Source organism: Monodelphis domestica, chromosome 4 (genome assembly GCF_027887165.1).
Source record: "Monodelphis domestica isolate mMonDom1 chromosome 4, mMonDom1.pri, whole genome shotgun sequence".
Taxonomy (NCBI): domain Eukaryota; kingdom Metazoa; phylum Chordata; class Mammalia; order Didelphimorphia; family Didelphidae; genus Monodelphis; species Monodelphis domestica.
In genome coordinates, this window is record NC_077230.1 from 351,186,174 (window position 1) to 351,200,788 (window position 14,615).

The following is a 14,615-nucleotide window of genomic DNA, read 5'->3' on the forward strand; positions in this document are numbered from 1 at the left end:
TGAAATGTTATAACAATACAGTGAATACTGTCCAATTGTAACACAAATTGTTGCTATCATCCAAAATGTATGTATAATATTTATCTTATAGGGTTCATTTTAAATTTGTAAGAATGAATTAGATCTTCATTAGAATCAATCTTATTCAATAAGTTTTTGGAAAAGGCATCAAAACTTAAAAAAAAAAACAAATGGGGTGAAAATGGTATTACTAACCATCTATCTCTCCTACACCCCAGAAGGAATATAAGCTAATATTATTAAATCACAATTCCCATGTAATGATAAACATTGCATTGTATGTTGTACATGGATTGGGCTGAATATTGCCAGGAGATTAAGACTGTCAGGGACCCAACAGGATGACAATTTTGGGTCGAGGTTTTGTTTGTATATTTACAGAAAATGAAAACACCTGGTCACCCACCAAGCACGTCATGCCATGTGGCACAGGACCAGGAAGAGAAGCAGACGAGTACCATCTATGATGCCAGCTGATTGCATAACAGGAACGCTGGAAGAAACCATTATTGGTGACTATAAAAACCAAACACTGATATTACACTACTTTTAATGACACTTACTATTCTACTGATGGACAATTGTCATGCTGACATCCATTGGTCTTTTATACCTAAACCAATATCAAGCATGTCAACTTGTATGGACTAAACCCCACTCGTATATATTTATGACACCAGATGGATCCCACACTGCAAAGACTTTACCATGGGATCAAAATTGAAACAGCCATAATTGTTCAAACACTAATGTATACCTTTCATTTTGGATATCTGTTATATATGTCAAAAGGAAATTTATTTTGTATGCATTGTAAAACTCCTTGTATTGTAAAAAATTGGTCTATTGACAAAGGAATAGACATCAATATGACTCTCCAAAGGGAAGGAGATAGAAATTTTTCATTCATAACACAAACCTAGCAACCCTGACTACAAAAATTATGTTCAATGCAGGAGATGCTGCACAGGAATGTTTAATGGACAGATGGTCCTGATATCACTCTTAAAAAAGGGATGAGATATCGGGCAAAATGCGCTTCAGAAATTTTTAATTAGGAACCAAGGTTATTGAAAATTGATCATCTACATCTATGTGTAGATCATATTCCTGACAATGACTATGTAGACATTATGTGCCAACTGCCATTGCTGTAGTCAAATGTTAATATCATTGTTGATCACTACTCCTGAAACCCCATCTCTTGGGTAATATCTTTAGGGAACTCTTTCTTGCTCTCTCCCACCATTCCCAGAATTCAGGCAGGCCGCTGGATTCAGGGTCTATTAGCTTCCACTTCAAGTACTGGAAGATGTTCTGGTACATGAAAGTAAAGCCTAGGTTGGACAATCTCTGTGGACGCGCAGTTGTTGAACCTCCTAGATGGAATAGGTTATTACACATGTACATGGAGCAACCGCAAAGTATACACTAAGTTTCTCTTTTTTGTAGTATGTATTGAAAATAGGAAAAAAAATTTGGCATTAATAAGATTGTAGAAAAATCACATTGAATATTATTCATTTATAACAAGGAAAAATAAGTTACATCAAATTCTATGAACAAGTAACTGTAGAAATTGCTTTTACATAGAACGCAAATCAAGCTTCTATTAATACAAACATTGGTTTGGTGAAATGAATTTTGCAAACATTGGTTATGTTATATTCTTGGTTATTATATTGATTAGTTCATTTGTAGCAGAGATTTAAATAAGGCTCATGTAAGAAATATGCAGCCAGAAGGTACAATGTCATTTCATTAGCTTCATTCTTGTTATGTCTTCAACAAATCAAAATGTCATAGTTATGGCAAAATTGATATTTGTATTAATGTTTGCACTACTGTTTGAAAAATGTAAAAGATGCTAATATATTTGGTATGCTATTAAAAAAAAAAGGGGGATAAGACAGAAAGTAATTTTTTTTTAAACCCTTACCTTCCATCTTGGAGTCAATACTGTGTATTGACTCCAAGGCAGAAGAGTGGCAAGGGCTAGGCAATGGGGGTCAAGTGACTTGCCCAGGGTCACACAGCTGGGAAGTGTCTGAGGCCAGATTTGAAACTAGGACCTCCCGTCTCTAGGCCTGGCTCTCAATCCACTGAGCCACCCAGCTGCCCCCGTTTTTGAAAATTTTACCAGTAGTGAAGTGGAATTTCAAGTCATGCACTTGGGTTAAAAAATACACAAATTGGGAGAGGTATGATTAGAAAAGCACTCATGGAAAAAGTCTGTTGAAGTCCTAGTGATTTTTTCCCACAGTATTATTGTGATATGATGGACAAAAGAGTTAATATAATCTCACCCAAAATTAACAAAAACATAATTTCCAGAGTGAAAGTTGTAATAAATAGGAAAGTATTTGTTTGACTAGGTCAGAGTATAATCTGTTACTAAGGTTTTAGAATGGGAACTAATAACTGGAGTTTGTCAGTATTCAGAGAACAATGAGTAGGATGCTAGGATGGATGGTGAGGAAAGGTGATAACGTAGGGCAGGAAAGTCAAGTGAAGAAACTAGGAATGTTTAACTTTGATAAGAAAAAACTTGGTGTGGCTGATGAGATGGATTGTGCTGGTAAATATTTAATAATTAGCTTTTGGAAAATAAAAATATGTGTGATGCAGTTGTTTAATTTACATTATTAATATTTTTCTTCATTACTTTCTTATGCCCAGGCAATCAACAAAGTAATAATTTAAACTGATTTTTAGTCTGCCAATTTCTGAGGCAGTAAGTGTTCACAATAAAAATTTAACATGTGGCCCTCACAAGATCAGAGCTGTCTCCAGCACACATCTTCAAATATTTTGATTCCTTTTATGAGGAAGAGGCATTTGTTTCTTTAGTTTGTTTCCAGAGGACAAATGAGAACCAGAGTGCAACAGTTATAAGAAGACAGGAAGTATTTCCTAATATTGAGCTTACATCTAAAAATTAGAACTGTCCAAAAACAGCATAGCCTGCCTTGTAGGTTGTCCAATAGTGTAATTGATTGAGAGTTGGAAGGGATCCATGATTATGTACAGAATACTATGAAAGAGCAAGCTCAAGTTTAGAATCCAATAGTAGTTTGGTACACGTAGAGCATACACACGAAGTGACTGCAAATCCTTTCTCTTCATGGTCTTCACACTAATTTTCCAGGATCTGCTTCTCTTCAATCTGACTCTAAGAAAATAGAAAAAGGAAAATCTCTTTTTAAAAATCTAACTTGGTTATAAATAAGGGAATGCATGGAAGGAAACAAAGGCATTTATGATTACAACTGGAATCATAAAATATCTTTTTACATCCATGCAATCATGAAGGTAATATTTAACAAATTAATTCAATAAGCCTTAATTAAGTATTCAGGTAAACAAGCATTTATTTCTCACTTAGTATGAGCCAGGTACTATTTTAAGCCCTGAGGGTACAAAGAAAGGTAAAAACAGTCTGCTTTCAAGTATTTAAATCTAATGAGGGATAGAACATGCAAACAACTATGTACATACAAGATATAAAAACTATAAATTAGACTCAATTTTCAAGGAAAGGTACTAGCATTAAGAGAGACTGTTGAATATTTCTTGCAAAAGATGGGATTTTTGCCGACACTAATTGAGCCATGAAAATCAGAAGGTAAAGTCAAGGATGGGGAACATTCCAAGTATGGGGCAATGAACAGTGAAAAATCATGGAAGTTAGATTCCATATGCAAGAAGAAAAGTTATTGTCACTGGACTGTAGAGTATCTGGAGAGGAGTAAAGCATTAGAAGACTAGAAAGGTAGGAAGGTTTTTTAAAGCTAGTTTTCTTGAGTATAAGATGTAATTGGGATATTCAGTTTGAGGTGTTCAATAAACAATTGGAGATGAAAATTTGGAAGTCGAGAGAAATATTTGCCTGGATAAGACAGTCAGAGGATCATCTGCATAATAAATGACTTCATGGGAAATGATGAGATCACTAAGAGAAGGAGAATAGAAGATGTCCTATGACAGGGCCATGGGAGACACTCATGGTTAACAGGTGTGAAATGGATGAAAATTCAACAGAGTCAACTATGATGGAGTACTCAGAGAAATAAGAGGAGAAGCAGGAGAGAACAGTGTCACAAAAACAAAAGAATTTCAGGGAGAAGAGAGTGATTAACAGTGTCAAAGGCTGGGAAGTTGAGTTATAATTCTATGGGAACTGATTAACAGAATAAGTGCATACCAAAATTCCTATTAAATAAAATCAAGATTCCTATTAAAATCAACAGCACGAAGAAGAAGCCTTCTCGAGTAAGGTCTACACCAAGTATTTATATTTGATACAGATGCTAGATTTCTTGTCCTCAGTGCTCATACAGTCTGATGCCATCTACAATTTTACACATTTGTCTTTTGCGTCATTGCTTGAAATCCCTTTTGAATGTAGGCTTGGGGCAGAGCCACATGAGGAACTTTTTTCAAATATTTTATTCATCATACAAGACAATTATCCAAAGTATCTCTAGATTTTCTTAAAACACTTTAGCTAATAGTTCAACAAAAATTTTCCACGTTCTTTTTTTGACCAGCAATTCACAACTCTATCATATACCAAAAAAGATGATCAACATAGACTTGAATTCTCGATGATCAGGTGAGGTTTTCTCTGTCTCAGTTCATCTTGGATTCTTTGAGTATCTGCACTTAATTTCCACTTATCCAACCTGTGGAAACAAAATACCTAATTATCATTCTTGTTTCCATTTCCAATGTTCTAATCATTCCTTTTGACTCAGTAGAAAGTAGATATATATAAACATCTACATGGAAGATTGGGAATTGAGAGTCTTTTCCCTACCTTGGACAAAGAATCAAATCATAAAATAGGAAGGAAAAGGGAGACTTGGCATTTCAGAAGCATCTCATATTTTTTTTGATTTCTTCTATACTATCTTGCCACAAGTATAGAAGTGGATATATATGTGTGTATACATACATATATGTAAATGTCTGTGTGCTGGGGTAAATAATAAGAATGGGAAGAATAATAACACTGAACCTTATGACACTGTTCTCCTTTGGTTGTTTTTTTCACATATCTTACCTCTGTTCTGTCTAGTTTTAGAATTGCCTTTTTTTTTGTCACCTCTTATGATGGCTATCCCTGAAGCCTCCGTACTAGGAAAAGTGAAATTATTTGTCCTGGATCACATAACTAGTCAGTATCTTAGATCATATTTGAACTCATGTCTTGCTGATTCCAGGTTCAGGACTCTAGTACCATCCTGTTCCTTTCTCTTTGTTAAAATGGCCACCACATTGGTTCAGGTCCTTGATTGCCTTTCTCATTATTCCATTTTTACCTTATAAAACAGTGGTTTTATAGCCACTTATAACAATTGTTATAATTATTTATAATGATGATTTTATAATTATATTATAATGTACACTATTATGATAGCTTTCTAGCTGATCTTGCTCATCTCTCTCCTCTCCAATTCATCCTTCACACAACTGCCAAAGTGACCTAACCATGTCACTGTTTACAAAATAAATTCAAATGCATTCCTATTACATCCAAGATATAATGCAAATTCCTCCCTTGGGCATTTAAACTCTTCATATCTTAGCCCAAACCTTCCCAGCTTTATTACATTCTATTACTCTTCATATTGATTTTCATATAAGTACACATCACCTTCTGACTTTTACACAGAATGCCATCTCTTGCCTCTATGTTTTTGCAAAGATTGCCCATCAGGTCTAGCATACTTTCTCTACTTGTGGTACATTGGAAAGAGCAGTTGAGTCAAATTGCATAGGACCTGGGTTCAAATCCTTCCATTTGAGGTGCTCATTGGAAAGTTACCTCATCTCTCTGTCTATGTCTCTGTTTTTTCATCTGTAAAATGAGGGAGTTAAACTAGATAATCTTTAAGATTCTTCTGACTCTAAAACAATGTTTTCTCTGTTCCATATTCCAGAAACTCTAGTTTCCTTCAGTTCAATGCAAGAGTCACCCTCTAGTGCTTCAGCTTCTAGCATCCCCTGTGTTTCTTCTATGTGCATTTTAATATACTTTTCGTAAGCTCCTTGACAGCAGAGAATTTTTTTGTCTTTGTAGCTATAACACCTAGCAAAGTGCCTGCCATATAGTAAGTGCTTTCAAATGCTTATTGACTAATTCATTATAATCATGAAACTTTTCCCTGTATGTAAACTAAAATGATCATCACCTTTTTGTTTTAGAGGTAGGAAACTTTGGGTTTGGAATATTACAAGTGAGATATATACAATCATTGTTTTGATGAATTTCTCCCCCTTTCTTGGCAAATGCCTCCCTGGATGTCAACAACAGGGCCATGTAATGATATTCAGCAAACTTGATGCCTAAGAAAAGATATAAAAATATTTTCTCCTTTATGAATACCTAACATTTAGAACATGCTGAGGTTTGCAAAGAACCTTACAAATATTTTCTCCTGAGCTTCTTGAAGTCAAGGGCTGTTATTTTTGGTAGGTTTTGTATTTATCTTCTCATAATCTTACATATTAAAATATGTATTTTGTTTTAGATCAGATATGTACAATGATTTAAATATATGAATTCCTTGATACACTATAAAGACAAAATATTTATTTACTTGCATTTCTCATAGTAAGAAGTTAAAAATAATTCTCAAAGAAGAGAAATCAAGTTCTTGAAAAATGTTAATTCACTCATCTCAATTAGTGAAAGAGAAAAAGCTGATCCCTAATTACTTCCCATCACTTCATAAAGAGCAACACTTTCCACCTAGTGAGGATAAACAAATAGCATCATGGACAGAGGAATGGAGGTTTCTCAGGAAGATGCACTGGCCAGAATCCTTAACTTTTTCCCTTCCTTCACCAGGAGTCAAATTGTGATCTCTAATCCTGGTTCAGGTGCTTTGTATCAACTCAGTGTTCCCCTACTCATGCTTCTCATCTGAACACCTTCCCTGATCTCTCAATCCAGGAATGAAATTTCCATAAATAGTTCTTGGGACTCACGTTAGTTTTTGTAGTTTACAGTCTGAGTTTTTCAAGGCCTCGAACAAAAGCTTCACTCCATCATCACCCAGACCATTTCCTGTAAGTTTTAAGTGCGTCAGATTTTGATTGCTCTTGAGTGCAGTGGAGAGATACCGACATCCTACTGCAGAGAGAAGGCACTTACACAACCTATAGAAGAGACAGCACAGATGCCAAAGAACAACTTTATTCTCAAGAATTTATTTATTTCCTGCTTCTCCCTGGAAAGATATTTATTCTTATAGTTCCTTTGAAATACACATAGTGTCAGTCTAATAACTCTTATACTTTGACTTTCCTTCTTCCTTACTAATCCAAGAGCCAAGGCTTTATCCTTAACCTTGTTGTCTTTGTTTCTTGATAGGATGCTTAAAACCTAACTGATATGCATAGCCCCTGACTGACCCAATCTCAATATTTGTCTTTCATATTGAGCTCTGGATGTGCTACTAATATTTAAGTGCTTCCTCAAATTCTTGTACCTATGTGAGTAATGATGTCAGAAAGCTTTTTGGCTGAAGATGGAGATTATATCCAAGAAAAGAATGCTAGAGGAGGGAAAAATTATTGAGAAAACAACAAAGGAGGGGCACAAAAGGTTCTATTTTTGTGTCATTTAGTGAATGATGGAGGTCTTTGCTCATTTTGCCTCTCTTCCAGACCTTAGGAGACTCCCAAACCAAGAACTCCTTCCCCCTTTTTCAAAGGTATTATTTCACCCAATGGCTTTAGAAAGGTGATTTATTGTTAGAATGTATAAAGGAAGCCTCACATAGATCTATCAAAGAAAACAAAGGCTTTCTCAGAGCAGTGCTATCTTTTCCTAGAACCTGGTGATCTAGCCCACTCTTTCTTTTCCAGTTTTCATTCCAGTGGCATTGGCATCCTGGCTAGTTCATAAACAAATCATTCCACTAATTTTTGCCAGACATTCTCTCTAGCTATCTTTCATGTCTGGAATACTCTCCTTCCTTAGATCCATTTACCTACCTCCTTGACTTCATTTAAGTCCCAACTAAAATCCCATCTTTTATTGTAAGAGTCCTCCAACCCCTCTTAGTTCTAGTGCTTTCCCTCTGTTAATTATTTCCTATTTACCTTGTATATAGATTGCTTTGCATATGTTTGTTTGCATGTTGTCTTTCTTATTATACTATAAGATCCTTGAGGGCAGGAATTCTTTTTTGCCTCTTTTTTTGTAACACCAGCACTTAACACAATGCCTGGCATGAAGTAGTTGCTTAATAAATGTTTATTGATTGATTGAAATAGATTTTTGATAATCTCCCTTGGAAGCATAAGGCAGACAAGGAACAAAACCAGGAATAATCCCAGAATGGATATGCTGATCTTCAGGGTATATAGCTGAAAGATAATGTCCCAGAAACATAGTCACTCAGATGTTTTTTGGGAAGGACAGACTGTAGTTTAGGTGGGCATGACTAATTTTTACAACCAAGGTCACTGGGAGAGAGATAGAAATTAGCTAAGAAAAGGAATAGAATTCTAGCCTAGGAGATCCTTATGACTGCTTTAGTGACTTTCATGGTTTTTCCTGACTTTTCCAAGTAAGCTTTGAAGGTGTCAGTCTGAATCCTATTATAATGGAAGACTGGAGGATGTTGTAGTTTGAAGGTGTTGTTCCCAACTTCAATGTGAGAGGCTCAGAGGGGTGGCCTTAGTTTGGAAGACCTATGTCTTATTGTCAGGAAATAATTGGATTTCCTTAGGATACTTGGATTATGGTCTCTGTCACCAACTCCCTTGTGTATTTCCAGTTAAGGCATATGACCTTCCTTTTGGAGTCTTCCTTTAATAAATGGACCTACTGCCTTCAACGTTGATTTCCTTGCCCTATTCTTCTGCAAAACCTTCTTAATTCCAGCCTCAAACTCTGGCATTTTCTTTTCTTACTCCAAAGGAATAGGGGGAATCTAACATGAAGAATGCTTGAGAGAACTTACTTCAGTTTTTGTAATTTACAATTCTGGTTTCCCAGAGCCTCACATAACACTTTCACTCCATTATTGCGCAATGGGTTTGCACCCAAATTCAAATGGGTCAGACTTTGGTTTTTCTTGAGGACGGAGGAGAATTCATGACAACAAGCAGCAGAGAGCTGGCAGTTCCACAACCTGTAGGGAGCATGCATTCACAAATTGGAGATGAAGGGTAATGGAATAAAATTATTTCTTCATTCTTTAGGGCTTATTATTTTCCTAATTTTCCTTCAGCATAGGTTTATAACAATGTCTCTTTGACCCCATGTACAGCCTTATTTTGGCATTATCCACACCCACTCCTAGCCCAGTGGCCTTTTCCCTCATATTCCTCTGTCCAGACTCTCTAGCACAAGAGTTCTTGACCTCTTTGTGTATGATGGACTGACTCCTTTGTCAGTGTAATCAAGCCCATTAGTACCTGGCTAGAGACAGATATGGGAGTGAATAGAGCACTAGTCCTAGGCGTGCATTCAACAAGTCCTGAATTTATGCCTAGCCTAGATATTTACTAGCTGGATATATTACTAGGCTAGGCACTTTACCCCAATTTGCTTCAGTTTCCTTAATTATAAAAGGAAAATAATAATAGCATTTACTTTCCAAGTCTGTTATAAAAGTCAAATGAGATATTTATAAAGAGGCTAGTGCATTCCTATCATATAGTAAGAGCTTAATAAATATTTAGTTATTTCCTTCTTAGGATGCATGTTGCCTATATTCCTAATGAAAGGAAATGTAAAATTCTAGTTATAGATTTGTGAAAATAAAGGAGCATCCCTGAATTCCATTCATAGACTCAAAGTTAGGTTTGTGGGAGGAGTAAGGACCTTTGGAAAAGTAGCTCATTGAATATTGTGGGCCCCTTTGGCAATCTGCAAAGTTTACAAATCCCTTCTCAGGATAACCTTTTCATTGCATAAAATTGCAATACACAGGCAGAAAGAAAATCAGTTATATTAAAATAAATATATTGAAATCCAGATTCATGGAATCCTGGAAATCTGTCCATGTACCTTCACTAGGCAAGGTGTTTAATAGGCAGAGAGAGGGTAAAACTTTTAATAGATTGAGCTTCATTCAACCAGTAGTGCTCTCTCCCTTTTTGCCTAGAATATTTGATTACAAAATATCAGGGAAATCTGTCTGGGTTTGTCATATGTCATAGAACATATCTCTGCTTTGAACCATTCTCAGAAACTGATAACAGAATGAAAGAATGAAAAGCAAAGACTATTACCATAAATTTCAGTAGAGGCTTGTGAAGCCCTTTACCTTTTGCTCCATCAGAGACTTAATTCCTAACCTCACTACTCTGCAACATGATGTTGTTTTATCTTACAATCTTCTACTAACATATATGGGGTTTATGGAATGTTTGGAGACAACTAGTACCTTTGGTATGATGACTTTCAGGGCTAAAAGACCGTTGTGCTATTCAACTCTCACCTGTGGCTCCAAGAAGTTTTAGCAGTAGTCACACCCCAGTAAACCAACTCAGAAGATGGGCTTAACCAGATTGAGGGTAACCCATTGGTGAGATAGAGATGTGTGAAGCATGTGAAGACATCCCCCAGTGGAAAGAACAGATGAGAACAATTTGTGCCTATGACCATGAAGGCAGCTAAAGCAGGTGCCAGACATCAAAGATGCCAAGATCATCCACCACATCCTAATCCATCACCAGTTATCCTGGATTTTGTCTTGCCACTGGACTTCAATGTATCTGGTAGAGAGAGTAAAGCTGAGAACTTTCTGCCTTACTTAAATCTAAGCATTCACAAGTCAAGAGATCACCCTGTGTGGAGTCACAGATCCTCTTCAAAAAACAAAGGACAAGCAACAACCAAACAAGTCAGACACTCTGCCAAAGGGAAACACATGACTTACTCCAGGGTCTGTAGATTACAATTCTGATTTTCTAAGGCTTCACACAGCAGCTTCACTCCATGATTATATAGGTTATTGCATCCTAAATCCAAATGAATGAGACTTCGGTTGTTCTTGAGAGCAAAGGAAACATCCTGACAACTGGAATCTGTGATATGGCACAGGGATAACCTACAAGAAAAAGGTTCTCATGAGGGAAATGATCTGAGACCAGATTTGAACTCAGGTCTTCCTGACTCCAGGACTGGTGCTTTATCCATTAAGTCACCTAGATGTTCCAAGTAGGGAACATATAGACTTATAAATAGATATGACATATAACAAGTAAATACAAAGTAATCTGGGGGGAGTTGTTCAGTTGTAACATTTGAGGGTTCAGGAAAGACCTCATGAAAATGTTGAGATTCAGCCTTAAAGGATGCTAGGATTTTAAGAAATGTAGGTCAGAAGAGAATGAATTCAAGCTGGAGGGATAGTCTTTCTCAAAGGTGCAGAAACAAGAGGTGGGAATACTGTAAAGGAGAAAGACTTCCCCTTGCAGAAATGGGGAGCACTTTAACTTTTGTATGAAGGCACAGAGTGTGTGACCTTAGCTCCCATCCATGTCACACACTGGACTTAAAGGGTTTTAAAAAATATATAATTCATGCTAATTTCTCAAACATTCTCCTCATGACTCCAGTCTTTCAGGGGATAATACAAAAAGGAAACTTGAGGAATCTTACAACAGTTTCTGTAGATTACAGGTAGGGTGTCTTAAGGCTTCACACAGCAACCTTATTCCACTATCTTGCAGAAAATTGCCACTCACATCCAGATGTATCAGGCTTTGATTCTTGATGCAAGTAGAGAGATCCTGACAACAGGCATCCGTAAAGTGGCACTGGGATAACCTGCAGAGAAAAGAACCCCAGAAGAGCAATGTTTTCCTTATAAGAATCATATCTCCAGGAGTTGTTCACAGACCTGGCCTCTTTGGTCCTCTATAAAGCAATTGTCAAATGACTCTCTTCCCACCCAGTCCAGCCTAGTCCAGACATTAAGATTTGGCCTGTCTCTCCCTTTTCCTTTCCTGACTCACCTCATAATATTTAGACCCCCAACCAGTAAAGTTAAACTTTGTTCCCTATTGGGGGGCTGCAATCTGGACCACCATTTCTAGAAATTTCTGATATGCTAGTTCTAGGGTAAATAGGTTCTACATCACCACATCTGGGATAGGGAAGTGACAAACAGAGGAAGTGGGACAGGTGACCTGTTCATGGCTGTATAGCATGCTACCAAGCCCAAGGAAAGAGTCAGTGCAGCACTAGGTTGGGGCCAGTTATTATTAACCAAAACTTGTGTACCATGAATTGCCTAGTGTGGGAGGAGGTTGAGATACTTTGAGTTAGCTCCTAAGGAAACCAATCAGAGGAGAGGAAGTCAATAAGTGAGTAATAAAGAAAAATACATAAGAAAAAAAAGACTGAAAATAAGAAAGATTTTTAGAAGGAAGAAAACTCAAAGACTTTGAACATAAATAGATAAAAAAGAAAAAATAACAGAAGTAAATATGTTCTCTAGATCCTGTAAATGAGTTCAAGTCATCTATCAATAAATACTGCAAAATGAAGGAAAATGATTCAATTCTTGATGAGATAAAGGACCCTATAAAATCTGAGAACAAGAAACCAACAGCACATTATTTCTGAGTAGTTTAAAAAAGAAACAAGAATCATGGGATCAGAATTTATGTCCTATACAGCAAAAATAATTAAAACAATTGCAAAACTTGAATTACAATGACAAACCTCACCAAAAAAGCAAAAGAGATGACAATAGATTGGGAATGCAAATACACAGAAGTGAAGGACACTCTAGAAGGAGAGAAGAATAATATTAAAAGAAAATTTGTTCACTATGCAGGCAAAACATATTGAATTCCAGGATAGATGGATAGACAGCCTAAGGATCATAGGTATTCCAGAGGAATATGACAGTATAAAAAACATTGTTGTTCATTCTTTGTTTTGAAGAATATCATGGGGTTGTCTTGACTTTTGAGTGAATTGGATTTAAGTGAGGCACAGTAGCACATCATCAACCTCATTCTTTCTTTCAGAATCCTGAAAACCCAGTAGCAAGACAAAATTAAGGATGATTGGCAATGGCCTTGGCATTTTCAATGTTTGATTAAGCTCTAAATACTATACAACTTGTGTTTCATCCAGTTTCATGGCCATTAGAAAAAATTGTTCTCATCAACCCATTCCACTAGGAAATATCTTCATGTGGTTGGCATAGACATTTCCTTAATTCACTGGTGGGTTTGAGGCCTCCCAACAATCTGCTATAACCCATTTGCTAAGACAGTTTTTTTTGTTTGTTTGTTTTGCCAGAGTGTGGTCACTGCACATACTCTAGCTTTTTAGAGTCACAGGTGAGAGTTAGATAAAAGATGGAGTTAGATTAAAGGTGGACACCAAAGGTAGATGAAAAGCCCTGAAAAGGACCCAGCAAGCCCTTACACCTTCAGGTGCTAATCCACCCTCAATACTCTATCTATCCCTATAAATCCGAATGCCATACTAAAGGAAATAATAGAAGAAAATTGCTCAGAATTTATAAACATAAAAATGAAATTCCAAACGAAAGAATTCATAATACCGCTTTAGAAAAAAGGTTGCCAACTGCAAGATACATATTGATTGAATTTAACAATTCCAGAAATGACAAATTCTATAAGCTACTAGAGAAAGAACTTCAAATACAAAGGAAAGGATAGTCAACTAATAGAGGACTTTTCCCCACCCACCAGAAAAAGGAGGAAGGAATGGAATAATTGAAGGAAGAAATAATGTGTTTGAAAGAATATTGAATTTCAGAATGTAGCCCAGAGTGACCTATCCTACTAATTTGAATTTAACCATAAAGGGCAAAAGATGAATGTTCAATAATAAAAAGGAATTTGAAGCATTTTTTACAAAGAAAATCAGAATTAATGAGATGACTTACTTCCCAAACACTCTAAACAAAGAAATATAGGAAGAGTAAATAAGTTCAATAGGTAAGGGCAGCTGTGAAAAATAGACTCGAATACAGGACTACAATCCCCATGAGCCTTTGCTCCACTTCCCCAGAATGCCTTGTAATCTCACCTGGGCCGAGATCGAGAAGGTATTTAAGCTCATTCAAAGGCTTTTGAGGGGGGTTGGTTTTTTTTGGACTTCCGTTTTGGAGCAGAGGCGTCTCTTCCATGATGTGAGGTTATTTTGTCTAGGCCTCTGGCCTAGGCACATATTTCTTACTTGTATATTCTTAATCTTTAACCTTTAATAAACCTCTAAAAAAATATAATACTCCTTGCAGAGAGAAACTAATTTCTACCTGCCTCAGTCTCCCCATATTCCTAAATTTTAATCTTTACACAGCTACACCAACAGAATAACAACTGAGAGACCACCTACAGACTTTTTAAATGTATACAAGCAGAGAAGAATGATGTTGGAAATCTGGTAGAAGTAACAATTAATATATGTACTGGGACATAATGCACAGAACCTGGTAATGTTCTGACTACAGAGTGAATCAATTTTTTAAAATTGTAAGACTAGATTAAAACATGAGAGGGTATATAAATGAAGGGAGAGGGGAACAGAAGGGTATAAAGGAGTGAGTGATGTGTTTGAGTTAAATCAGGGGCTA

General features: G+C 36.4%; 1 protein-coding gene across 3 annotated transcripts in view; it reads right to left on the reverse strand.

Moving 5' to 3' along the window:
- Nucleotides 1-1,060: 1,060 nt before the first annotated feature.
- The window catches only part of LOC100018508 (NACHT, LRR and PYD domains-containing protein 3), a 47,518-nt gene continuing 33,963 nt past the window's right edge, over nt 1,061-14,615 (reverse strand). For 2 of the 3 annotated variants that reach the window (XM_007491101.2, XM_007491098.2), the window contains 5 exons: nt 11,654-11,821; nt 10,929-11,099; nt 9,003-9,173; nt 7,018-7,188; nt 3,380-4,706 (listed from right to left, as the gene is read on the reverse strand). In XM_007491101.2, coding sequence (XP_007491163.2) covers nt 4,607-4,706; nt 7,018-7,188; nt 9,003-9,173; nt 10,929-11,099; nt 11,654-11,821 — 781 coding nt within the window. In that variant the 3' untranslated portion in view covers nt 3,380-4,606. Of the gene's footprint in view, nt 3,194-3,379; nt 4,707-7,017; nt 7,189-9,002; nt 9,174-10,928; nt 11,100-11,653; nt 11,822-14,615 lie in introns of those variants that run through there. The other variant, XM_007491099.2, reaches the window with a different exon arrangement.